This window comes from Schistocerca cancellata, chromosome 9, assembly GCF_023864275.1.
Source record: "Schistocerca cancellata isolate TAMUIC-IGC-003103 chromosome 9, iqSchCanc2.1, whole genome shotgun sequence".
Taxonomy (NCBI): Eukaryota; Metazoa; Arthropoda; class Insecta; order Orthoptera; family Acrididae; genus Schistocerca; species Schistocerca cancellata.
This window is the reverse complement of record NC_064634.1, coordinates 236,501,503-236,529,035: the sequence shown is the minus strand read 5'-3', so window position 1 is coordinate 236,529,035 and position 27,533 is coordinate 236,501,503. Positions and strand designations below refer to the sequence as shown.

General features: G+C 38.8%; 1 protein-coding gene across 1 annotated transcript in view; it reads right to left on the bottom strand.

The window, feature by feature from the left end:
* LOC126101310 (SANT and BTB domain regulator of class switch recombination) overlaps positions 1-27,533 on the bottom strand; it is a 174,924-nt gene that overhangs the window by 130,844 nt on the left and 16,547 nt on the right. The window contains exons 3-5 of the mRNA XM_049911986.1: positions 25,276-25,389; positions 24,167-24,320; positions 3,355-3,621 (exon numbers count right to left, since the gene is read on the bottom strand). Of these exons, the coding sequence (XP_049767943.1) occupies positions 3,355-3,621; positions 24,167-24,320; positions 25,276-25,389 (535 nt within the window). The remainder of the gene's footprint in view (positions 1-3,354; positions 3,622-24,166; positions 24,321-25,275; positions 25,390-27,533) is intronic.

Below are 27,533 nucleotides of genomic sequence, written 5' to 3'. Positions count from 1 at the left end.
CATGACACAATACAGTAATGCATTTTCAGCTTAGAGTGACGTAAACACCTATAACAAAGAAAATGGCACTTATCAGATCAAAGCAAAATAAGCAATCGATCAAACCAGACGAAGCACGTGGAAAAGGAAGGGTACCCGTATAAATACGGATGGAGCGCCTGATGCATAGCAATGGCTACCTGGTAAAGCTTAACTGCTAAGCTTACGACTCGAACCAAACTACTGTAGCTGTATGGTCTTTCATTCGACCTAAATTGTGTCTCATATTACAATGGACCAACTTTGTTTCGATTTGGAGGTGCGGCCTAAAATTTTCTCTCCCCTTGAATTTCGAGTCTCAAATTTCAGGTGCGGCTTAGATTCGAGTGCGGCTTAGATTCGAGTAAATACGGTATACTGTCCACCTTAAAAAGACAAAGTTTTTATATCTGACTTCTGTACTTCTAACAGTTAGAATGAAAAGAAGTACAAGTACCTAACAGGGCTGTAATACTGGTAACAAATACTAATTGGCCATTGTTAGTCAGTAAAAAGGTTTCACTTTGGTCCACCAGTCTTACACTGTAGCCAGCATTGCTTAAAAAAGAAAAATCAATTCAACTAACAGACTTTATGCAGTTCGATTCATTCATACTAGAGAACAAAATGTTATTTGTTGTATGTGCCACTTTTGTAAACTCTTTCTGAAGGTTTTAAAACATATTTTGATGGCATTTGATTGTATAAGGGTCTAGAGCAGACCAAGGAAATCTTATTTTGTATCAAACATAATTTTATAAAGAGAAGAGCTGAGAAAACTTGAAAATATAATGGGGAAAAAATTACAACAGAAAATTGTAAATGGAAAAGGTCGTGAAAAAGATGCGAGAAAAATCAAAAGCTTACAGAGGGGCAAACAGAGAGGGGAAGTCATCTGAACAACAGAATCTACTATGAAGATAGTAACTGCTCTCAAAGGAACAGATACCATTGATGGCTGTGCAGCTTCTGCAGAATAAATGATAATTAATTGAAACCCTCACTGGCTGTCAGCAGCTGAGGGTTTCAATTAAGAATCATCTATGTTTGGGGAAAAATAATTCAGGAGTTGACAGTAATAGTCAGTGCAATTGGTGAAAAACAAGCACACAAAAACATGAATGCATTGTACAGAAGCAAGGTGAGATGGTAAGAAAAGTGGTGTCAGTTTCACAAATAAATCAGTGAAAGACATCAGGAGATGGCCCTACAGTGTATAATGAACCAGAAACAAAGTGTTAGATGAATATTTGTAAGTAACAATAGTCCTGACTAAGTGCACAGGAATCAAAACTGCAAAAGACACGAGGGCAAGATGTTGTTAATAGCAGATGGCACAGATAAATAAATGAACAAATGTTGAAAATAGATGACAGTTTGAAGTAGATAGATGGCAACAAAGATTGGCACAGGTTCACATTTTGTTGTTGTTGTGGTCTTCAGTCCTGAGACTGGTTTGATGCAGCTCTCCATGCTACTCTATCCTGTGCAAGCTTCTTCATCTCCCAGTACCTACTGCAACCTACATCCTTCTGAATCTGCTTAGTGTATTAATCTCTTGGTCTCCCCCTACGATTTTTACCCTCCACGCTGCCCTCCAATACTAAATTGATGATCCCTTGATGCCTCAGAACATGTCCTACCAACCGATCCCTTCTTCTGGTCAAGTTGTGCCACAAACTTCTCTTCTCCCCAATCCTATTCAATACTTCCTCATTAGTTATGTGATCCACCCATCTAATCTTCAGCATTCTTCTGCAGCACCATATTTTGAAAGCTTCTATTCTCTTCTTGTCCAAACTATTTACCGTCCATGTTTCACTTCCATACATGGCTACACTCCACACAAATACTTTCAGAAATGACTTCCTGACACTTAAATCTATACTCGATGTTAACAAATTTCTCTTCTTCAGAAACGCTTTCCTTGCCATTGCCAGTCTACATTTTATATCCTCTCTACTTCGACCATCATCAGTTATTTTGCTCCCCAAATAGCAAAACTCCTTTACTACTTTAAGTGTCCCATTTCCTAATCTAATATCCTCAACATCACCCGACTTAGTTCGACTACATTCCATTATCCTCGTTTTGCTTTTGTTGATGTTCATCTTATACCCTCTTTCAAAGACACCATCCATTCCGTTCAACTGCTCTTCCAAGTCCTTTGCTGTCTCTGACAGAATTACAATGTCATCGGCGAACCTCAACGTTTTTATTTCTTCTCCATGGATTTTAATACCTACTCCGAATTTTTCTTTTGTTTCCTTTACTGCTGGAGGAATAATGGACAAAAGGGGAAATATATTGACAAGAGTAATCAGTATTTGAAAATATAATATGGATAGATAAAAGATCTACCTACCTAATCGTGGCAGGAAAACACACATACAACACATGGAAATGCATGAGATTTTGGAGCCAGTGGCTCCTCCTGGCAAAAGGGCTGAAGAAATAGAGGGATGTAGGAAAAGACTGGTGTGGTTTAGGGTCAGGGAAAAGTTGCCCAGAACTTTGAGTCAGGGGAGACTTATTGAATGGGATGAGAAGAAAATAATGATTTGCCTATCCATATTATATTTTGAAACAATTATTACTTTTGTTGATCTGTATTAAAATACTGTGCTATATCAACCCAAACATTTATTCAGTGGTTCACCTCAACTGGGTGTCAGAACTAAACATTTTTTTAAAAGTAATATATTGCAATAGCATTGCTGATTTTGTGAAACATCGGTGTTAACTTATAGATCATGTATGAAATTTCTGCATTAATTCCCCAATGTCATGTACCTGTACTCTGAATAATCTGTATGTGGATGCTAAATAAATATAATACATTATGATCAAGAGATACATTACTGCATCCACAACACAATAAAGATAAAACTGTACACACTTGTAACATATGATATGAAAAATTGTAAGTTGGTAATTGTGTATATTTTATCAGTATACACATTTAGATGAAATCCATACAATGCATATTGTCTATGGATGGATGAATAAATAAACAAATATTTCTGTGTTCTTGTTTTCTCCATATGTGACCCATATTATTCCTGTCAGTGTTCATATCTTCCTACTGATGTCTTTCCAAAATATCGCCTGGCATGCCTCAAATGCTATAATTAATATATTCTTCTAATTTGCTCCTTTTACGCATTTAACTTTACCTCCCATTATTTTCTTTAAGAACATTTCTCATGTGTTTCCATCTAGTATTTCTTGAAATTACTTGTCTTTTAATATACATGCAGGTGCTGACAGTAAGCTGTACATAAAAATGAATATGAATTTTTACTTCGTACTGCAACTGCTAAGACTGTTATTCACCTTATATGTTTGCTGCTGATGTTTCCATATATGTCTATCAGCATATTTGCAGGTTGGCAAGGAATGTGGGAAGCAATCTGCCGTACAATTAACTTGCCACAGTTTGCACATTTGTACAAGTGTGCTAGACTGGCATAGTGACCACGTGCAATTTCAGGAGTTGGTTCTGCCAGTGATGCTATCAGTTTACTGTACAATCGACTCTGCACTTTATCCTTGCGATCACGCAATGCTTCAACTTCTGAGTTTGAGAAAAGACCAGCAAGCCTGTAAAATAAATTAACACTTGATTTAAAGTAACTAAAAAAAGTCACAAAGAACATATATACCATCTCAAACTTTCTCTCTTCCTTTAACATATGGTGTGCTTGCACAAGCATGGGAGAAACAGAAAAAGAGAACAAATGAAAGGGCCACAAGGAAGAAGAATAATTTTTACAGCTTATTATTACATAATGGCAGTAATATCACAGTGTCTTTTCCTGTACTCTCTGCTGTGGAAAACAAAGGGGGGGGGGGGGAGGGGGCAATGCTACTGACATTAGAATCCAGTTAACTGAAAAGCTCATAACATTGTGTTTGGTAGTCAAAATACTGATATATCTCATAGAAATAAGCAAAAAGAAGAAATCATATCTCTACCTTCTGTATTAAAGATACACAGCTGCTTTAAAAGTTGGAGAAAATCAATAATACATAGACATCCTCAATTTATCTCTAGCCATTTTATCATAAAATATATCAGGGCATGTCCTTTATGTTAAATATAACAAATACTGTTGATAAAACACTGTACTTTTTTATCTTGAAATTTGTAGAGTAGAACTATTCGATATCAATTAATTTTACTATTCATTGTTAAAGAAGTTGTTGCAATGTTTCTCAGGAATTAAAAACAGTTTTCCTTCAAGTAGTTTCAAAAGTGTTTTACATGTCATTAACCTGACCATGCTAATGTTCCTTATTCTAAAAAAGAAAGAAAAAGCTCTAAACATGGGCATCCAAACTGCAAAAAGGAATATCTGAGGAATGTTTAATGACAAAGAGTTTCTTCTCTAAATCTGTACAACAATGAGTGTAATTCATGTAACAAGCTAACTTGATATCAATAATGGATTTTGCAGTCACTGGCAATCTGATCAAGTTATGGAGACTGAATTTTCAGAGACTCCCATCAATAGCAATTGCATACTGTAAACAAAAAAAGAAATGAGGTGCCACATTTCCCAGTGTTTCTGTGACTTTGTTTGAAGCCTTGAAGGACTTTATAAAGTTTATACAGTGCTACTAAATGCCTATACAAGATGAAATTAGGTGGATTTAACTGTAGTTGTCCTTGCATCACACAATGTGTTTGAAGAAATTAAGATAGTGTATCGTTCACGTGAAACAAGCAAATGCATTAATTATTGTTGAGTGTGTATCTGTTTATAGCATTAACTGTGTGGTGTACCACATTTGCAAAGCATTTTCTATCAACAGCTGTGACATGTAATTGCTAACTATCTGCATAATTAAGTTCTGGAGCATGAGGTATCAAGAGAACAGTAACCATTATGGATACCTGAACTGCTCTGAATGACTTGTCGTTAGAAGAAACTTTCTTTCTGTCTCCTGGAATTTCTATTAGTGAAAGTAGCCCATCATTATTTTTATTTATATTAACTGTACCCAGCCCCACTTTGCTTTGGCTCACTCTGCTTAAATGGAAAAGAAAGAAAAGAGAAAGCACTTGTTCGTAATACATGTGGGAATTGGATATATGTCCTAATCTCCTTCTCTCCAGGCTCTGTCCATCTCCCCTTCCCCCTTCCTTTGGCCATCTCCTCCTCCTGCCCCCTCTCTCAGTCTATCTTCTCCTTCCTGTTACCACTGAGTTATATGTTACACTACAGCTTCCTCCAAATAGGCAAATGATGTCATCGCTACTGTGAAACATTAACCAAACAGTAAATACTTGAAGTTCAAAACTAGCTTGGCCAAAAGCTTATTTTATAATAGTCTTTTTGTTGTGCCTATCTGCAACTCAGCATCTCCGTTATATGGTGAGTAGCAACTATCCTTTTATAATATTGTTACAATCCATCCTGGGTTTTCCATTGTTTGAAAACTAGTTCTAAGCTTCTTAATTAAAATATCAATAGCTTGTATATATTTGGTACATAATCAAAGCTGAAATTGTTTTTCATTTATAATAAATATACATATTCATGTTTAGTACATGGGGAATGACCCACAATTAATTATAAACTTCTAGTCATAGGCTTATATTTGCTTCAACATCACTTTGGTTAAGTTTCCATTTCTACAAGATAATTAGTCTTTTACTATGAATATGGGACCCTGGATAACAAATAATATTATCCATATAAATCATTAAACAGTTTTCTACAATATTTCTTTGTTTTTGTTCTCGAGATACTCATTACTAGGACCTACAGTCCATTGGCCGTTTAATCTAATCATTCAATAATATCAGAAAAACGACAGATTGCTACTCACTGTAAAGATGACACACTGAGACAGACATGATTGAGTAATGCAAAAGATAACTGTATACAAACAAATGTGGTGTGACTATATTGCTGATCTAATTGAGAACTAGGCAATATTGGGTAACGTTTATATTGTGCAATTCATGACACTGCAGTTAGGAAATAAAAGCTGAACAGAAAGAGCAATGTTTTAGTGAGGTCATTGGACCTATATGTTACCTGAAAACTTTTTTTTGTATTCTGAGGAATTATGAGCTTAAAGTGGTAATACTGGAATGAAGAACAATAATTTTGTTGATTGACTGATAACTGTGGCACAAAAGTGATGTGAATATTCTGACAGGTCAACCATTTGGTAACATTTTGTGAGGATTTAATTTTCTAGTTGAATGAGAGTAGTTCAAATGGTTCAAATGGCTCTGAGCACTATGGGACTTAACATCTATGGTCATCAGTCCCCTAGAACTTAGAACTACTTAAGCCTAATTAACCTAAGGACAGCACACAACACCCAGCCAGCACGAGGCAGAGAAAATCCCTGACCCCGCCGGGAATCGAACCCGGGCGTGGGAAGCGAGGACGCTACCGCACGACCACGAGATGCGGGCAGTGAGAGTAGTGCTCAGAGTTGAGCAGAGAACTGGGGCGATGACTTGATACAATTTTCATCCCCTTAACTTTGATTTGAATAGCAAATAAGTTATGTGGTGGTGACTAATTTTTTTAATAACATAATGAGTAGTAAAGCTATGCTACTGCACATCTTGAGTTTTTACTAGAGGTAATGCACATCTTGAGTTTTTGCTATTTTGCAAGTGGAAAAGAGATCCAGATCTTTCAAATTTAACCAGTTTCAGACAATTATGACTTAGAGTAATGTATTATGGTGTAATGTGCACCTGAATTTAAAACTTTACTAGTCCACTCCTTTCATACTATAGTAACTTTTAGTGCTAATTATTGTAATGTTACGAGAACTATGTAATGTATACATATTTATGGAGTAATGACTGTTGTTTTTTGTGTTAACAATTTTTTTAGACTTAAGTTAGGATTAAAAGTAAGTGTAGTGAAGTAGGGTATTTTGTCTCATTTTTTCATGTACTGTGGCAGAGGAGAACCATCTCCAAGGAAACAAATCGAGGTGCATTTCATAACTAACTGCCACTTGGACCCATTGAAGGTGTGGACAGCTTGGTGAGAGGAAAAAGTGAAAGCACTTGTGAAAACTACTGAAGATGGAGCAAGTCAAATTTTCTGTCTATTGCAACCCATTAGGATTTATTGTGTTTAGCGAGACAGGACTTGTGCAAAGTGATATGTATTGTACAATGTAATCTTTGCTTAACAAAACAGGGCTTCACTTATGATGAAGATGCCTAATTTTTTGTTAAAAGTATAACTTGTGGATATTTTGTGATATTGAAAACAATACACTGCATGTAATTATTTTAGATGGGGATTTTCGTACTGCCAGTTCACAAAAGTATAAATTTGAAAAACATATATACTGTAGTTTTTGATAAGATTTCTTACATAATATTTTTTGTGTGTATATTGTTAAACACAATTCTGGTGGCACTTGTGGTCATTGAATTGTCCATTTAGCTATTAGCAATATCTATCTGGTCAATCCAATGAGGGGTTGATGTGATGAAGCAAGCTGGGATAATTTTAATTCCCCTCTAGTTTTTCCATCTCCCTCCTTAAATTTGTTTTGTTACATTTAACTAATTACCATTAACGTACATGAATGCAATCTGCATTTTCATAAAAGAGAAAGATTGGCCCTTAGTTTTAAAGAATATAACACCAGATCTAATTTTGTGCTCAGTTTTATGTATGTAATTGATTTCCTAATTTATTTTGACTATTCCTAGTTAGTATCTTTTGTTATAGTGTGAAATCAGTGATTCTTTTGTAACTTAAATTCTATCGTTGATGTACAAACAAATATAAATTCTCAAATAATTGTAAACACCTGGAAGACGAAATGCTGGTAATCTTAAAGTATGCATTTGGCTCTATTCGAAAACATGTTAGCAAAGCCAGCCCTTAATTAATTCCAAAGTAGTTAACAGTTTTGTCAAAAGTATTGTTTTCATACTTATATTTGTTAATTTCATGATTTAAACAAATAATTTCTATCTGGTAGAAGAAACTGCAGTAGAAGAAACTGTTAAACAGATGCATTTTTTGATGTATTCAGTTAATTTAATGAGTTAAGTTTTAATAGTAATTTCTGTAAGTTTAACTTTAAACAATGTGTAGTTTCAGTACCTATTATTTTGATGATATATAAGGATGGCCAACTTCGGATGAATAACCTGTGCTGGTTTGAACAACAACAAAGCTTCCATTTAACTGTGAAATAAGCATTACACAATTAGGCCGTGTGTTAAAACAATGATTGTGTCTGCTCCATATGTACCTTTCTATTCTTCAAGAACTGTGAACTTTGAGGATTAGGTTTTCACTGCTCGTAGATGTTCAACAAGAAACTATTGTAGCAGTATGTGGAGGTCTGCCTGCAAACTATTAATGAGGCTTATGGGAAGTTAAACAATAGTGCACTGGCCATATATTAATTGTGTATATGGGGGTTTGTGAAAAGTGAAAGTAAAAGACAGTGAAATGCAACTGTGAATCTGTTGGCTACTTTATTTGCTGTAGTCAGTGTCGGAATCCACAACCCATTTTTCAGCCAGTGTAGCAACACAGTATGTCAACACCAAAAACAACCAACAAAATAAATAAAGCAGGTGGCACCACTAAACAGTGTCTGGAACATGCTGTCCATCTCAGTGTTAACATGCCTTAAGGCACTGTTTACACAGGACCAATCACAGTGATGAAAGACCTCCACAAACCCCACATTTGTGTGTCTAGTTTCTGCTCCTATTTTATCCAGGTCACTCCTAATACTATATCTTCAATTCATAGCCAGGCTCTTTCCTGCTCTCCCAACTATAGTTACCTCATCTTCCTTCTCAAAGTCCCTGCATAGCTGACCTCAGTTTTTGTTACCTGGCTAAGGCTAGCACCTGGTTTCACAAAACCTGTGACTTGGTACCGTGCGCCTAATTTCTCCTGAAGCAGCTGGCCTACATCCCTCTCATGACTGCTAACCTAGAAGCAGAATTCTTCTTTTCCTATTCTGATTTGATTCTGAACTGTCTTTTTTCTTTAAGCTAATATTCTGCCTCAACCTACATTCAACTACATCTGGATGACACAGATATTGTTGACAGCAGTGACAGACCACCAATACACTGCACCCAACATGTGCAGCAATCTGTTGATATGTCCATCCAGCTTCATGCAGGCCCACAGCACAATCCCATTCAAATGGCTGAAGCTTTTCAACAGGAGCACATACCTGGACTGGAAATGGGGCACAGCTCTACCCCTGAATGAATGTTGCAAACTATGTTCACCCTAATTTCAGCACACTTACCACCTGGAGAGTCAAAATAGAGGGTTCAAAGACAGGCTTACTGAGCGCAGTATGATCGCTAATGACTGTAATAAATGAATCAACCTCTCATGGTATGCACATATTACACTCTGGTGCCAAAGAACACAGTCCTTGAGGGTGTTGCTTTTTTTCCCTGGCAGAGGAGATTTGGCCTTCAAAAGTGAAAATTTGGGGATCAGGATGTGGTTGGCTAGGAGGAATAAGAAAGATATTGTGGGTTGGCTATCAGGAGTACATAATGAAAGGTAGTCTTCCATGGCTGCAAAGCCACTGGAATGTGGGATGATGTACAAGGATGTCACACCCACAGTGACCAACAAGGAGTCTGGTGGTAACAGGACAGGAACTGTGGAAAGGCAGTGAAGAAAGTGAGCAGTATCTTGAATGTAGGGTAGGAGTTCAGGGACAATAGTTTGCAGGTGTTGATCAACAAAGGCATAGATTCATTCTCTGGGAACATTGTACCCAGCCACAATGGGAGGGCCAGTAGGGAGAACTGTGGTATTGGGATTGTGGAGTAAGTAAAAGGGAAGACTGTGGGAGGCTGCTGGTGAGAGGGTTTCAGGTGTCAGGTTTCAGTACGGATCTAAGGCCTCAAGAAGCTGCTGGAGGTCATGTTGGACTTCTATGGTGGGATCATGGTTGTAAATTTGTATGCAGAGGTGTTGTAAAGTCGACATAGAAGTTGTCAGCGGGTAGGAAAGTTGATAGAGTCTATGATTTATGACCACTGTGGCAAGAACTTTGTTTTGGGAAGGAGGATAAGGTCTGGATCTGTTTTCAGATTATGGATAGTTGTGTCTTCGATAGGTATGATATTGGACTCACTGGAGAGGGATTTAGGAAAGGAGGTGAGGCCATATTAAAAGTGAGGAATTCCCAAAAGGTTACCTGGAGGTGACTACGTGAAAGGGGAGAAGGATCATGGTTTGAGAGAGGTTGAAAGTGTTTTAAACAAGGTTCTATGTGGTACTCTGGTTTGTTGTCAGTGGGGTGTGTGTTGAAAAAATGTTTCCACAGTAGAGAATGAGTAAAGAAAAGAAGGCCTTTACATTCCAGTATGGCTCAACCTAGGTTTTGGACTAAAGGTGAGACCTTTAGAAAGTACTGAGGCTTATGAAGGGGTCAGAGTTTCTGCAGAAAGGATGACGAGAGTGTTACAGGATGGGTGTTCAGGACTATTGTATTTCACAGAAAGAGAATGAAGTTTTTGGGGATGTGAAAAGTGGAATAAGAATTGTCAGGGAGCAACGGGAGTTGACTGGGGGAGGGGGGGGGGGGGGGGAGGAGTTTGGATCATAGTGGTAGGCTCTTTGTGGGCTACACGTAATCCCATGACGGAGTACGACAGATCAGGTGTGACAGCATCCTCAGATGGTGCTGGTAATGCTGTTCCAGTGATTGAAGGGCAAGAGTTTCAACTGCAGTAATACTGTTCAGGAAGTTGTGGTCCAGTACAAAAAGACTTTGTGAAAGGAATATAGACTGTTAAGTATAGTTTGAGCTGGGTTCTATGGTTATGAGAGTCAGAACTGGTGAGGGTGATGGACTGATGGAACTGGAAAAACTTAAGGTTCTGATGGTAGGATGGGTGACAGCCTGAGATGTCAGTTTTAATGGTGAGCCCATTAGGTGGAGTATCATGTGCCAGAGAAGACTTCTTGACTGAGGTTGTGTGACTGAAGTTTTGCTAGGGCAAAGAAGAATATGAGGAATCTGCAGAGGTAGAATTAGTAGGAATTCGTGGTTGAATGGTTGGGAGGCAAAACAAGTGACTGAAAAAAATAGGTAAAACATAGTTAAAAAAGAGATTAAAACAGCTGAAAATAAATAGGTAAAAATTAATGTCAAATGTTATAATAGAAATTAATGGTAGATACTACAGGTTTTCATTTTAACTGAAGACATTGAAATATCTCAAAAACTACATACAACATCAAAAAAACTATGTTTGCAGTTTATTTATTTCAGAGGTGACATTCAATGATACCGTACTCAACCCAGCACTGCACCCGGTGTGTGGGTGGCAGAGTGCAACTTTGAAATCTTCAATGGGAACCTATGCTTTTTATTGCAGATTATGATTCTATGGTAAAATCCACACTTGTTTTGTCTGAAGCATTTTCTTCATTTCACCACAGATGGTGCTGTAATCCAAGGAATACAAATGGGTACATAACCTAATTTGACTAGCTACTCAATGGCCCTTGAATATCCAATAGCATGTGGATCCCAACATCCATGCTGTGAGGGTAGGACAGGCCAGTCTTCCATAACTTAATTTAAAACCCCCTTCACAATGTTGTATCCTCTGGTATATAAAACAGGGGACTACTTGACACACCACTGTGGCCATGTAACAAACTATGATGTATTGTAACAGGCAGTACACTGCGACCTGAGCTTGTGTATCATGCAGATATAAAACATATTGCAGCTCTAAACATTACAATACTTGCACAGTGTTCATTGCCTCTACATCTACCTATTATTTGGAAAACAGATATGCAAGTGGACTATAAATGTTGCTGTCACAGAAGAAAAAACTGAAATGGTCCTGATATATGGAGAACATAGAAGAAATGTTAAAGCTGCTGTTGCCTTCTATGCCAAGCCCTTTCCAGAGAAAGCTCACTCTCATTCATTCTTTTACAATGTTGTGAATGCCTTTACGTCAGATGGTAAAAGGAAATGAAGTAAATGTGTCACAGGAAAAGCTAATGAAATAACTGTACTAGTGGCAGTAGTCCATATTTTATAGATGGCATGTTGGAAATGGAAATGCCGTGTGGCTAGGGCCTCCCGTTGGGTAGACCATTTGCCTGGTGCAAGTCTTTTGAGTTGACACCACTTTGGCGACTTGCGTGTTGATGGGGATGAAATGATGATGATAAGGACAACACAACACCCAGTCCCTGAGCGGAGAAAAATCTCTGACCCAGCCGGGAATCGAACCTGGGGCGTTAGGTATGACATTCCATTGCACTGACCACTCAGCTACCAGGGGCGGACGATGGCATGTTAAATGGAAGAAAATATTGAATTTTTTTGAACAGGAACTACTGGTGCTACTGCAGGGTTTTGCCCTGGACATTTGACTATGTATGTGATTTCAACAAGGCTGTTGCCCAGCACATTATGCAATTGAAACATGGGAGGTATTTGACCATGTTTACACTGGTCAGTGGATTGGCAGGGGTGGCCCTATTAATTGGCCTACTGGGTCACTGGATTTCTTTCTGAGGGTGTATCTAAAAGATAAGGTGAACCAGGAAATGCCAACAGGCCATGAATACATGGTTGACCACATCAGAAATACCAGTGCTGGCATTCCCACTGATATGCTTCTGTCCTGTGTACAGTCATTTGAAAAGCAGATCACTATGTGTATTAAAGTTGGTGGTACTATATTTGAACATTTACTCTAGTTGGAAAAGTAGAATAACTTTTGCCTCGAGCCACAGCACAGTGACTTGTCAAGTAGTCGCTTGTTCAATATGCTGGAGGAATACAACATTGTGAAAGGGGTTTCCAATTAGAAGTTACCAGATGCTGGCCTGTCATACCCTCACAGCATGGAGTGGAGTCGCACGTGCCACTGGATATCCAAGGGCCTTTGAGTAGCATGTTATAAATGATGATTGTGTACCCATTTCTATTCATCTGATCACAGCACCATCTGTGGCAACACGAAGAAAATGCTTCAGAAAAAAGATATGTAGATTTTGCCATAGAATCGTAATCTGAAATAAAAAATGGGGGGGGGGGGGGGTAGTGGGGGGGGGGTCCAATGAAGATTTCAAAGTTCCCCTCCACCCCAATCCTCCCACCACCCATGCACATGGTAGGATATGGGGTCAAATGTGGTATCATTGGATATCCCCCTCTGAGACAAACAAATTGGAACAATAACTTTTTTGATCTGATGTGTGGTTTTTTTAGATATTTCAGTGTCTTCAGTTAAAGTGAAGGCCCTGCATATAGAGACCTCGCTCTTAAAGGACTTACGTCCATCCTAAAAGCTGACACTTGAATCCATCTCCCTCCTCCTACCCCTCCTCAAGGCCTTACATCCATCATAAAAGCTGACACCTGAATCCATCTCCCTCCTCATACCACCAACACCTCGCACTCCTATCTTTTACCTACTCCACAAACCCAAACCCAAAGGTCTCCCTACTGATTATCGCATTGCGGCTAGGTACACTGCTCACACACAATGAACCTCTGCCTTTGTTGAACAACAGCTCAAAACTATTGTCCATAACATGTCATCCTGTACTCAAAAAACTGCTCACTTCCTTCTCTGCCTTTCCACCGATCCCATCCCATTACATCTAGGCTCCTTGTTAGTCACTGTGGGTATGACCTCGTTACACAAAAGTTTCCCACATGCCCATGGCCTTGCGGCCATGGACACTACCTTTTCCCAACATCCTCCTGATACCAAATCCACCATCTTTTTTCTAATCTTACTGACCCACAATTTTTCACTTTTAAAGGCCAAATCTATAAATAAATCTGTGTTACTGCCATGGGTACTCTCATGGCACCACCCTATGTCAACTTATTTATGGGCTAACTGAAGGATCATTCCTATCCAGTCAATGCCTAAAACCCTGTCTGGTTCAGATTGATGATATTTTCATTACCTGAAACCATGGTGAGGACAACCTTTTCTCTTTCCTCCATAACCTCAACACCTACTCCCAAATCTGCTTAATCTGGCCACTGTCAGCTCAACAAGATATCTTTCTAGAAGCTGATCTCCACCTCAAAGATGGCTCCATAAATACATCTGTTCATATCAGTGTACCTACCACTAGTAATAGCTCCACTTTTACAGCTGAAACCCATTTAATGTCAGGAAGTCTCTTCCTTACATCTCACCACCCATGGATCCCACTATGAAGTGGAAAGCAGGAGTTGTCAAAATATACCAATAACTTTACCATAGCTTCTATTGACAGACAGTATCCTATCCAGCTCATCCATAAACAGATCTCCTGTGCCCTCTCACACTGACACAAGTAAACCCGTTAACCCGTCACTGACCAACACCCCTCTGATCACCCACTATCACTCTAGTTTTGAAAAAATCAATCACATCCTTCACCAGGACTTTGACTACTGCATGTTGTGCCATGAGAGGAGGGATATTGTTACCAAAATCCTACAGACATCACCTAACGTACAGAATACTGTTTTCCATCCGCGTTCCAATCCTGCTCCCTACCCTGCACCCTATGGGTCATTGCCTTACAGTTACCCAGATGCAAGACCTGTCCCTTATGCCCATCTCGTCACAGGCATTTCCTACCCTATGAAAGGAAGGGTGATGTGCAGAAGCATGTCATATATCACCCATGCTGCAATTACTGTCCAACATACTATGTGTCCATGACAAGTAACCAACCGTCTAATCACATGAATGGTTGTCACCACACTGTGGTTAAATACAAACATTAGCATCCGGTTGCTGAATAAGCTGCACACCAGACAAATGACTTCAACAGCTGCTTCACTATAGCTATTTGGTCACTACCTGCCAGCATTATTTTCTCTGAACGATGCAGGGGGAAACTGTCTCTACAGCACAATCCTCCTGGGCTTCACCTCTGCTAACCTTTTTCCCTCTGCCTCATCTTACTTTTCCGGTTCTCTCTTCTTTCCACACCACTCATTTCCCAACCAGATTGTGTATCTCCTACCACTCTTCTTGACCCATACAGTCTTCCTCTCTCTCTCTCTCTCTCTCTCTCTCTCTCTCTCTCTCTCTCTTTCCCCCCTCCCTTCCCTCTGCCTCTCACTTCCCCACTCTCTCTCCCTCTTCCACCCATCTCTCTTCCCTTTCCCTCCCCCTCTCTCTTCTGCAGCTGCTGAGTCATCCGTCAAAAACGGGCACTGATGCCCACGCAGTTGAGAGCTCACAAAACCAAACATCATCATCATCATCATCATCATCATCATCATCATCATCATCATCTGTCAAAAGACTTGCCACCCATAATCCAGTTACACCCTGCTCACCAAGTGCATCCTTCCCTACTACTCTGCCACCCCCAACAACTGAGGTAACTGCACTCAGTAATCAATAATCAACAGTCAATATTGCCTCTGCCATGTGTGTGTGTGTGTGTGTGTGTGTGTGTGTGTGTGTGTGTGTGTGTGTTCAGAGGATATCAATGACTATAAATCTCAAAAGGCATCATGTCTAAAATAATACTAATTACCAAACAAAATATAATCTATTTGTTTGAGGAGCACTATAATTAATGCAATTTCTGAAAACAAATTTGTTCTATTCAAGATTAGTGGGCCTGTATGCCCACACAGTAGCACTTTACTGGTTGATGTTGGAGCCAACATCTTGCTGCATCAGTAATCTACATCTACATCTACATCTATACTCCGCGAGCCACCTTACGGTGTGTGGCGGAGGGTACTTATTGTACCACTATCTGATCCCCCCTTCCCTGTTCCATTCACGAATTGTGCGTGGGAAGAACGACTGCTTGTAAGTCTCCGTATTTGCTCTAATTTCTCGGATCTTTTCGTTGTGATCATTACGCGAGATATATGTGGGCGGTAGTAATATGTTGCCCATCTCTTCCCGGAATGTGCTCTCTCGTAATTTCGATAATAAACCTCTCCATATTGCGTAACGCCTTTCTTGAAGTGTCCGCCACTGGAGCTTGTTCAGCATCTCCGTAACGCTCTCGCGCTGACTAAATGTCCCCATGACGAATCGCGCTGCTTTTCGCTGGATCATGTCTATCTCTTCTATTAATCCAACCTGGTAAGGGTCCCATACTGATGAGCAATACTCAAGAATCGGACGAACAAGCGTTTTGTAAGCTACTTCTTTCGTCGATGAGTCACATTTTCTTAGAATTCTTCCTATGAATCTCAACCTGGCGCCTGCTTTTCCCACTATTTGTTTTATGTGATCATTCCACTTCAGATCGCTCCGGATAGTAACTCCTAAGTATTTTACGGTCGTTACCGCTTCCAATGATTTACCACCTATGGCATAATCGTACTGGAATGGATTTCTGCCCCTATGTATGCGCATTATATTACATTTATCTACGTTTAGGGAAAGCTGCCAGCTGTCGCACCATGCATTAATCCTCTGCAGGTCTTCCTGGAGTACGTACGAGTCTTCTGATGTTGCTACTTTCTTGTAGACAACCGTGTCATCTGCAAATAGCCTCACGGAGCTACCGATGTTGTCAACTAAGTCATTTATGTATATTGTAAACAATAAAGGTCCTATCACGCTTCCTTGCGGTACTCCCAAAATTACCTCTACATCTGCAGATTTTGAACCATTAAGAATGACATGTTGTGTTCTTTCTTCTAGGAAATCCTGAATCCAATCACAAACCTGGTCCGATATTCCATAAGCTCGTATTTTTTTCACTAAATGTAAGTGCGGAACCGTATCAAATGCCTTCCTGAAGTCCAGGAATACGGCATCAATCTGCTCGCCAGTGTCTACGGCACTATGAATTTCTTGGGCAAATAGGGCGAGCTGAGTTTCACATGATCTCTGATGTCCCCATCATCCACATATCCCATGGGGCACATCCTTCTTTGGACGAAACAGGTGGAAGTTGGAAGGTATGAGATCTGAGCTGTAGAGTGGATGAAGAAGAACAGCCCAATGAAGTTTTTGTGAGCTCCTCTTGGGTGTACAGACTTGTGTGAGGCCTTCTGTTGTCACAGAGAAGGAGAAGTTCATTTGCACTTTTGTTTTGAAGAACACACTGAAGTCATTTCTTCATTTTCCTGAGGGTAGCACAATACACTTAAGAGTTGGTCGTTGTGCCATCAGGGAGGACATCAAACAGAACAACCCCTTCAGAGTCTCAGAAGACCATCGCCATAACTTTACTGTCTGAGGGTGCAGCTTTGAACTTTTTCTTTGGAGGTGTGGCATCATTCCACAAACTGCTGTTCTGTTTCTGTTTAAAAGTGATGAACCTATTTTCATCATCTGTGACAATGTTTGACAAAAAAATATCATAATCAGCCTTGTAACATGCAAGCAATTCCACACAGATCATCCTTCATGGTTCTTTATGGTCTTGTAGGTGATCAGAAACCCCAGTGTGCACACACTTTTGAGCACCCCAATTGGTGGATGAGTGTGTCAGCACTAACAACAGTGACATCCAGTAGTGCAGCAAGGTGTTTGATTGTGATCCATCGACCAGCTCTAATGAGAGTGTCTGCACATTCCAAGATTGCAGGAGACACAGCTGTGTGTGGCTGGCCAGTAAACAGGAGATCGAACAGGTTTGCACCACCTTGTTGCAATGATGACAGGTGCCTCGCCCACTCTGCTTTTGTTAATTGCCAGGTCTCTGTAGACATTATGCAGGTGCCTACTGCAGGTGCCCATGAATATCTGCAACACTCTGCTTTTCCACCAAAAGAAACTCAGTGACAGCTCTTCGCTTACAACATACCTCCATTATGAATGCCATTTTGAAGGCTACATGTAGTGCTTACATTTATAGTAAATTCTTGAAACTATAGAGGCTGAAGCAGGAATATTTCAGAATGTCCAACAACAAATTCTTCTTTTTCCAACAAAAACTGAGGAAAAAAATGTGTTGCATTACTTATTGAGCACCCTTGTAAATGAATTTGGACAGTCATGAACAAAATCTTAAATTAAATATCAGTGCTTTAAATTTTTTTTTTTTAAGAGAAAAGTTTCTCTTCTGAAAAACAGTTCTTCTTTATACTTTCAGACAATTTTACACATATCTGAAGTGTTACACAATTTACATAAACATTACTTTTTTCTTGTCGTTATAAATGAATAAACTGTATTGTAGAAAATTTCCTTCAAAAAACAGCAAAAGTTTCAGATAAAATACTAGATGATGTGGCATTGCATACGCAAATTCTGTTAGAAAGTATGAAACAGTCAGTAAAGGTAATATGTCTAAATGAACGTTGCCTTGAAACTGAAAAGATCAATCTTCTCGACAAACTTCCAGTCTACAAACCAGCTATCAGCTTTGTAGAACTAACAAGTATGGAGGCTCTTGCATATTAGTTCATTTCTCAGTAAACTATGTAATCAGGCAGGATTTTAGCCATCTAAATGAAGAACTTACTTTTGAAAATTGTTGTATAGAACTTAAAGAGTATGACGTTAATCATCAGTATATATGGTATTCATTGGTACCTTACAAGCTCTGGTTCTTAGATCAATTGGAAACTGTGTTGCATAAATTAAAAACTGAAAAACTGCTTAAGAAACTAGTTATAAGTGCTCACTTCAACACATATGCAATAACTGATGTCAAATTTACTTAAGAATTATAGAATCTAATACCCGCAAATGGACTAAATCTAAATTTTGACCAATGTCTAAGAGTTACAGCAACTGATTTCACATGTATTGATAGTATTGTATGTAGTTTTAATTACAGCATCAAAGCAAAATGTATTTTAGATTTAGGAGTATCAGAACAGGGAGCACTATTTGCATCATTATCAAAATTAAATTTAGGTGGCACAACAAGCAGATGTCAGAACTACAGCCAATACAATGTAGAAGTATTTATTAAAAAAACTAAACCTCACCATATAGTCAGTCAGCAAACACACTTCAACAAATGACAACTACAATAACTTTCCAACCAAATTCATGAGCATATTCGATGATTGCTTCCCTTTTGTAAAAGTATAGACTGAGTGACATAAAAGTAGATCATGGGTAACAAAAGTGTCTAGCATTAAGGCGAGGAAACTGCATATGAAGGCAAATTAATCAAAATCCTGAATCTCTTAAATATGAAAGTACATAAAAAAACATTTGATGAAGTAGTTAAACTAGTAAAGCATACTGCAAACAATACATTCATTTTAAATGCAAAAAACAAATCCAAAGCTGTTTGGTCTGTTGTAATAAGTGAGGCTGGCAGTGAAATGGAGACAAAATGCCACTCTAAACTAATGATAAATGGTAGGACAGTTACAGATCCTAGTGCCGTATGTGAATCTGTCGATAATTTCTTCATTAGTTGTAACAAAATAGGTTACTGCTCACCACCAAGTACAATTCCTAGTATTGCAGAGAGAAATATTCAGATTTTGAATTTTCACCTGTTTCAAGCTCTGATGTCATTAAAATCATAATGTCTTTAAAAATCTAAAGTCAGTGGGTGGAATGAGGTTCCCAATAGAATAATAGAATCAGTATGTCATAGTCTTGCACATCCACTCTCCTTCACAATCAACCAGTCTTTTGAAGAGGGATGCTTTCCAAATTGGTTAAAATATGCTGATGTTATGTCAATTCATAAAAAGGGCAAACAAGATGAAATGGAAAACTACAGCTTTTCTCATTGTTGCCAATTTTTTTAAAAAATATTTGAAATAGCTGCATGTGATCATGTAGAAACCTATAATTCATCCAACAATATCAATTTACACAAGCAGTATGGCTTCAGGAAAGACTGCAGCACAACCCATACAATAAATGATTTGGTTACAAAAGTTAGCCATTGTAACAATGATAGATTGTGTTTATCAGGCATTTTTTGTGAGCTTACCAAAACATTCAACACTGTAAACCACGACCAGCTTCTTCAAAAACTGTCCAGCTATGGTTTTCAAGGAAAATCTCTTAGTTGGATGTAATCATACTGGGAAAACAGAAAGCAGAGGGACTTGTTAATAACAGTGGCAAGAAATTCCTTTCTGGCTGGAAACGCACACAATTAGGTGTCTCACAAGGCTCAATATTAAGGCCACTACTATTTTTGTATTACATCAGTGATATCCCAAGCCAGATTGAATCAGATACCATCCTATATGCAGATGATTCAACAGCGAAAGTGTGCTGTAAAACTGATGAAGAATTAATCTGCCGTATTGAGCAGACACTTGGGGAAGCCATGGGTAAAAAATTTAATTTAAAATTATAAGTTTGCAAAAACAGAAATTGTTCATTTCACCACGAAACAATCAGTGTAGTGTATAAGTGAAATTAGCTATATGGGCAAAAAATTGGACACTGCAAAATTCCTTGGTGTGTTAATAAATAAAAATATGTTGTGGAGTGATCATGTAGACAGCATTCTTTATCTACTGAACAGTCTTGTGTGTGTCATGAATGTTTTATCTAGTATCATTAATTTAGTAATTAAAAAAACTTTATATTACACGTTTTGTTTCACAAGTTACGTATAGGATAATTTTCAGCGTCTGAAAAACTAATCTGCCCATAGCCTTCAGACTACACAAAAAGATCATCCAAGCTGTGGTTGGAGCTTAAAAGAATCAACAATGCAAACCTCTATTTAAAAAAATAGATCTAATGGGCAAATAGAAGAGATTCCCATTTTCACAAAGAGAAACAAAACTTTCTCAGGACAACAGCTCCCAGCATCGGTATGAGACTAGACATAATATATAAGTTACATCATCTTTATATATATATATATATATATATATATATATATATATATATATATATATATATATATATATATGGTTATAATAGAAGGAAACATTCCACGAAGGAAAAATATACTTAAAAACAAAGATGTGTGACTTACCAAATGAAAGTGCTGGCAGGTCGACAGACACACAAACGAACACAAACATACACACAAAATTCAAGCTTTCGCAACAAACTGTTGCCTCATCAGGAAAGAGGGAAGGAGAGGGAAAGACGAAAGGATGTGGGTTTTAAGGGAGAGGGAAAGGAGTCATTCCAGTCCCGGGAGTGGAAAGACTTACCTTAGGGGGAAAAAGGGACGGGTATACACTCGCACACACACACATATCCATCACACATATACAGACACAAGCAGACATATTTAGTCCATCCACACATATACAGACACAAGCAGACATATTTAAAGACTAAATATGTCTGCTTGTGTCTGTATATGTGTGATGGATATGTGTGTGTGTGTGTGTGTGTGCGCGAGTGTATACCTGTCCTTTTTTCCCCCTAAGGTAAGTCTTTCCGCTCCCGGGATTGGAATGACTCCTTACCCTCTCCCTTAAAACCCATATCCTTTTGTCTTTCCCTCTCCTTCCCTCTTTCCTGACGAGGCAACCGTTGGTTGCGAAAGCTAGAATTTTGTGTGTATGTTTGTGTTTGTTTGTGTGTCTATCGACCTGCCAGCGCTTTTGTTTGGTAAGTCTCATCATCTTTCTTTTTAAATATATTTTCCCACGTGGAATGTTTCCCTCATATATATCATCAAACCAATCTCTGGACTGAAGACCAGAGATTTGTTTGATGCTATATACAGGGTGTTACAAAAAGGTACGGCCAAACTTTCAGGAAACATTCCTCACACACAAATAAAGAAAAGATGTTATGTGGACATGTGTCCAGAAACGCTTAATTACCATGTTAGAGCTCATTTTAGTTTCGTCAGTATGTATTGTACTTCCTCGATTCAACACCGGTGCGGTACGTTTGAACCGAGACAGATTTCCAGAATGAAGGTGTCCCGACAGGAAGACGTTTGAAGCAATTGAACGACAAGGACACCTGCAATGGACGAGGCAATTCTTCGTGCAGTTGACGATAACCCTAATGTCAGCGTCAGAGAATTTGCTGCTGTACAAGGTAACATTGACCACGTCACTGTATGGAGAGTGCTACGGGAGAACCAGTCGTTTCCGTACCATGTACAGTGTGTGCAGGCACTATCAGCAGCTGATTGGCCTCCACGGGTACACTTCTGTGAATGGTTCATCCAACAATGTGTCAATTCTCATTTCAGTGTAAATGTTCTCTTTATGGATGAGGCTTCATTCCAACGTGATCAAATTGTAAATTTTCACACTCAACATGTGTGGGCTGACAAGAATCCGCACACAATTGTGCAATCACGTCATCAACACATATTTTCTGTGAATGTTTGGGCAGGCATTGTTGGTGATGTCTTGATTGGGCCCCATGTTGTTCCACCTATGCTCAATGGAGCACGTTATCATGATTTCACATGGGATACTCTACCTGTGCTGCTAGAACATGTGCCTTTACAAGTACGACACAACATGTGGTTCATGCACGATGGAGCTCCTGCACATTTCAGTCAAAGTGTTCGTACGCTTCTCAACAACAGATTCGGTGACCGATGGATTGGTAGAGGCGGACCAATTCCATGGCCTCCACGCTCTCCTGCCTGCAACCCTCTTGACTTTCATTTATGGGGGCATTTGAAAGCTCCCCTTTGGTTGTCATCCACAGCACCTTTACAGCACAGTGGTACATTGACAATATTCCAAGACCCATTTGTTGTACTTCAGGGCAAGCCACCCTAGATTTGCATTTCAACAAGATAATACCCATCCTCACATAGTGTGTGCATCTACTGCTTGTATTTATGCTTGCCGACCGCTACTTTGACCAGCGAGATCACTGGATCTCTTTCCAGTTGAGAACATTTTGGACAACCAGCTCAGGATTTTGATGATCTGACATGTCAGTTGGACATAATTTGGCATGATATCCCCCAAGATGAAATCCAACAACTCTATAAATCAATGACATGCTGCATAATGCTTGCATAAGGGCCAGAAGTGGACCAATGCATCACTGACTTGCTGAATTTGTGAAGCTCTCTTACTTATCAATTTTGTCTTAGAGTGTATTAGTGCTTCTTTTACAGCCAGTTACTCAGGCAGGAATACAGTAAGCCAAATTTTTCCTAGGAGGGAGGAAATGTAACGACACATGACAGGTGGCCTGTGCCACACCCATGGCATGAATCACAGCCACTCAATGTAACATTTTGCCATATCACCAGAATCCTAAATAGTGACCCAGTTTCCCCAGCAGTGACCAGCCTTCAGGAAGTTTCAATGTTAATGAAGTATGTGGCAATACTTATCTTCCACATTAGCAGGTCAGAAGCATGACTGGGCCTGCATCAGTGCTTGCCATGTGCTGGTCTGTACCATATGATTGTCAACCCTCTTCAGATTCAGCTACCATTGTTGCAGCTGGGCTTCAAACCAGCAACCACTGCCTAATGGCCTAGGCATCAGATTGCTTTTACTCTTCCGCTGTCTCCATGGGGCCACCTGCTGGAGGATCCTACTGCTACCTCATGATCTAAGTTAAGAAATGAGGCTCTCCCAGCTTCATGCCACTGAGGTCTGACATCAAAAGATGTGGTAACACAGCCATTGGTCTAGGATTCATCACTCCAGGCAACACTGTTATCTTCCACTAGGCTGGCCAAAGGCCTGTCTAGCTGCGACCATTTGAAGACATGATGCTGTCGTGTCATCCTGACACAGCAACACAGGACTGTGCTGATAGCAAAGCATCTTGTCACCAAGCTGCCTCTGAGAAACTCTTACAGCAATGTGTCAATGCTGTTGTGCCTGGGTCCAGAGTTTAATGGCCATTGCCTGCCATTTGCCCACAGCTGCTCTACATTTTTTGTCATTAAGAATCAAGAATTTTGATAACACATGGCTGCCTTCATCATCTATGCTTCCACCTACCTCCAGCAGAGAACCACTTGTGCATTCCATCTCTCCTGACACCTTTTTGCACAAAATGTCAAATAAATTTGTTTTACTGCTTTTCTACAGCATCAGGATATCACGTATGTAAGTAGATAATTATTATGGACTACAGTAATTTATACATTACTACAGAAAGATAATGTAAGATTAATTCAGGTTATAAAATGAAATGTTTGTTATTAAAAAGTTTCTCATGATACACAATAATGAAGCTAATCCATCCTGCATTAGAGTATTAATGATTTCAAAAGTTACGTACAATCATAGCTAAAGTATATCAATGAGTTTGGAATTAAAATTTCACCTGGTAAGAATGCTGTCATTCAGACAAGATAAGTTAGTAGATGCCTTCACTATTTCATTCATATTATTACGACAAAACTCCAAACAGTCCTCCAATAAGGGATCCATTTGCAAGAAGGCAGCTGACACTAGTATTGGGATAACATTTGCAGCATCTGTAAATGACAGATCAGTCCTCAGTAAAAACATCACAAATAAAAACTACAAAAACCATAATGCATGTCTTACTGTGTAATTTATAAGCATGGCAATTAGTTCTTTTGATCATGATTCTTCTGTTGCTTTGCATGTTATTTAACTGGTGGAAAAATAATTAGCAACAGGAAATATCAAAGTGTTTATATGACAGCACATAAATAAATTAGTTTGTAAATGAAACTAGTAATGTACTCCATGAAACTAATCATGTTAAACAAGATGAAAGAACAGTAAATTATATGCCTCAACAATAATTACTTTGTCAAACTTTTTCAACAAACATTGCCAGACATGAAAAAAGTGATAAGCAACAGTTTAAAATCCTACAACTGACCAGGGGTCAAACCTCAAACATTCAGTCTGTTGTCTGTCACTTCCTTGCTGAGCTACCTATCCACACACACTCTTAAAAATCGATAAATAAAATAACACTGATTTTACACTATAAATTCATGTTCTAAAGGAATAATGAAATAATCAGGTAACATCAAATATTCAGCTAGTGAAAAATAAAAGAGTGGTATTTGAACAGTTTGTGGTAGTTACCTTTTGGAAACAACAATGTTGTTTAATCAACCGTTATTACAAAGAAACACTTTCACAGATTAAAGAAGAAGAAGTTACCCTTAGAATTGCTCTTTACATTATTCTCATCCATATACTTGTGATCAAAAATTTAAAAATCATTTGAGAAAATCTTTAGTTCCTATAATATACATTTCTGTCTGTAAAAAAATCCTTTAACCTTGTTACATATTACCTCCATACGGCATCCATGTGTGCTGACCTATGATTTCATGAGTCAAATGGTTAATTGTTTTTCTTGTGCTTTTGTAAAAGCACTTTAATAGGGCAATGACTGGGGTATTTTTCTATTACAGAATATTTTCGATTACTGAATAAAGAACTTACCAAGCTTTGGTGCGCACTGCTCTGTATTAATATCCTTCTTTACCCATCTCATCAACCAATCAAATATTGTTATGTCACAGTGAACTGATATGTCCATATCTTCAAGCTTCTGACCTGAAAATAAAAATTATAAGCCACTTCAACGCAGTGCTAAACCATACTAACTACTTCCAAAAGGGTGAAATGGGCTGATAATATTGGCCAAAGCAAATACTGGGGCACAACAAATTAAAAATCCACATGGCTTTATGCCCCTCAAAGTTCTCACACCTCCCATCATAAGACTTCCTACTCTTCAAGACTCATGCACCCCTGCTTTCTCCAGCTCTCCAAAATACACAAAAACAACCTCCCAGCCATCACACTGAAGCAGGCTTCAAAGCGTCAACAAATTGCATTTCAGACTCAGTAGATCAACGCATCCAACCCATCACATATAAAACACACCAAACACTTTCTGAAATGTTTGAAATCTATTCACACCCCTCTCCTGACTGAAATCTTCCTTGTCATTGCTGACATCACCTCACTCTACAGCAACATACCATGTACACACCATTTCCTAGTCATACAACCCTACCTTTCCTAACACCTATTTCAAAGTCTTATTGTTTTTTGTCACTCAATCCAATTTCATCCTTACCCACAATTACTTCACCTTTGATGGTTAGACCTACAAGTGAATTAGGGAGGTGGCTGTGGAAATCAGGATGGACCTGTCCTGTGCCAACATTTTCACTGGCTTCACACAAAAATGTTCCTCAACACAAGATTGTAAAAATTTACTGATAACATCTTTGTGGTTGAAACTAACATAATAAAAATGCTCTGCTACATGCATCAACTTAACTCCTATTCCCAACTTAAATTCAGCTGGTCGTTTTCCAAATCAAAGGACACTTTCATTGATGTTCACCTCCATCTGACAATGCTCACATACAAATCTCAGTCCATAAAAAAAGAAGAAAAACAGCCAATAAGCAACAACAGTTCCTTTTAGCTGCCATCCATTGCATATTCTTTGAATTTCATCTCTGAGGCTCACATCCAAATCTCAGATCTCAGTCCATACAAAACTGACTAATATGCAAAACTACTATTCTTCTACACCTGCCAGTTCATTTAAATTAAACATCTCCATCCGTGTATCCTAAGAATCCATTGTAAACTTATCCATTCCAATACCAAATCATTGAACACCTATACCAATAACCTCTCCCAAATAATAATAATAATAATAATAATAATAATAAATCAGAAGCCCCTATCTTGTCTGTCAATACCAACAAAATCACAAGTGCTTCCTTAATACATTATTCCTGCAAGACTATGGCTTTCTCTAGTCAAGCCCTCAAATGAGATCATCTCTCTCTAACATCATCCTCGCACCACTCATTGCTACTTTCTGTCACTCTTCTAACATCTACAACATGTCTGTCAAACCTTGACATTCCGTAACCATTACCCCTGCAATTGTTCCTACTGTTCTGTCAGGACTGGAAAAGGAATTGGACCTGGACTCCTTGATCTAATTATTCAAATACTTAGGGTTGTGGAATGGAAGAAAAGCCATCAGACAAAATCAAACAATGCAAACTCCAGTTTGGAATATCAACAATATTAGGAAAAGGATAGATTGCTACTCACTGTAAAGACAACCCATTGACTCCAGACAGGCACAATGGAAAGAACATTTCACATTATAGCTTTCGGTCAAAGCCTTCTTCAACAAATAAAACATGTACACATTCACAAAAGTGAGCACACTTTAAGCACACATAACTGCTATCACCTGCAGCTCCGACCACAACTCAGAGCTGCTGGTGATAGTGGTCATGTGTGCATGAAATGTACTTGCTTGTGTGTGAGTGTTTGTGTGTGTGTGTGTGTGTGTGTGTGTGTGTGTGTGTGTGTGTGTGTGTGTGTGTGTGTACTTTCTTTGCTGACAAAGACTTTGGCCGAAAGCTTTAACGTGTAACAGTCTTTTCATTGTAACTATCTGCAACTTAGTGGGTCGTCTTTATGGTGAGTAGCAATCTATCCTTTTCCTAATACTGTTGATGTTCTAAGCTCGAGTTTCCATTGTTTCATTCTACTACTTATGTAGAGTCATTCTGTGCAATTGTGACATAGGTAAATTAGGTCAGCTGGACAGAGATTTCAACTGGTTCAACATTTAAATACATTAGTATTTATCCCATGAAGTTTCAGGCTTGCAACCAGCTAATGCCAATATCTTCCCATGGCATATTGGGTGA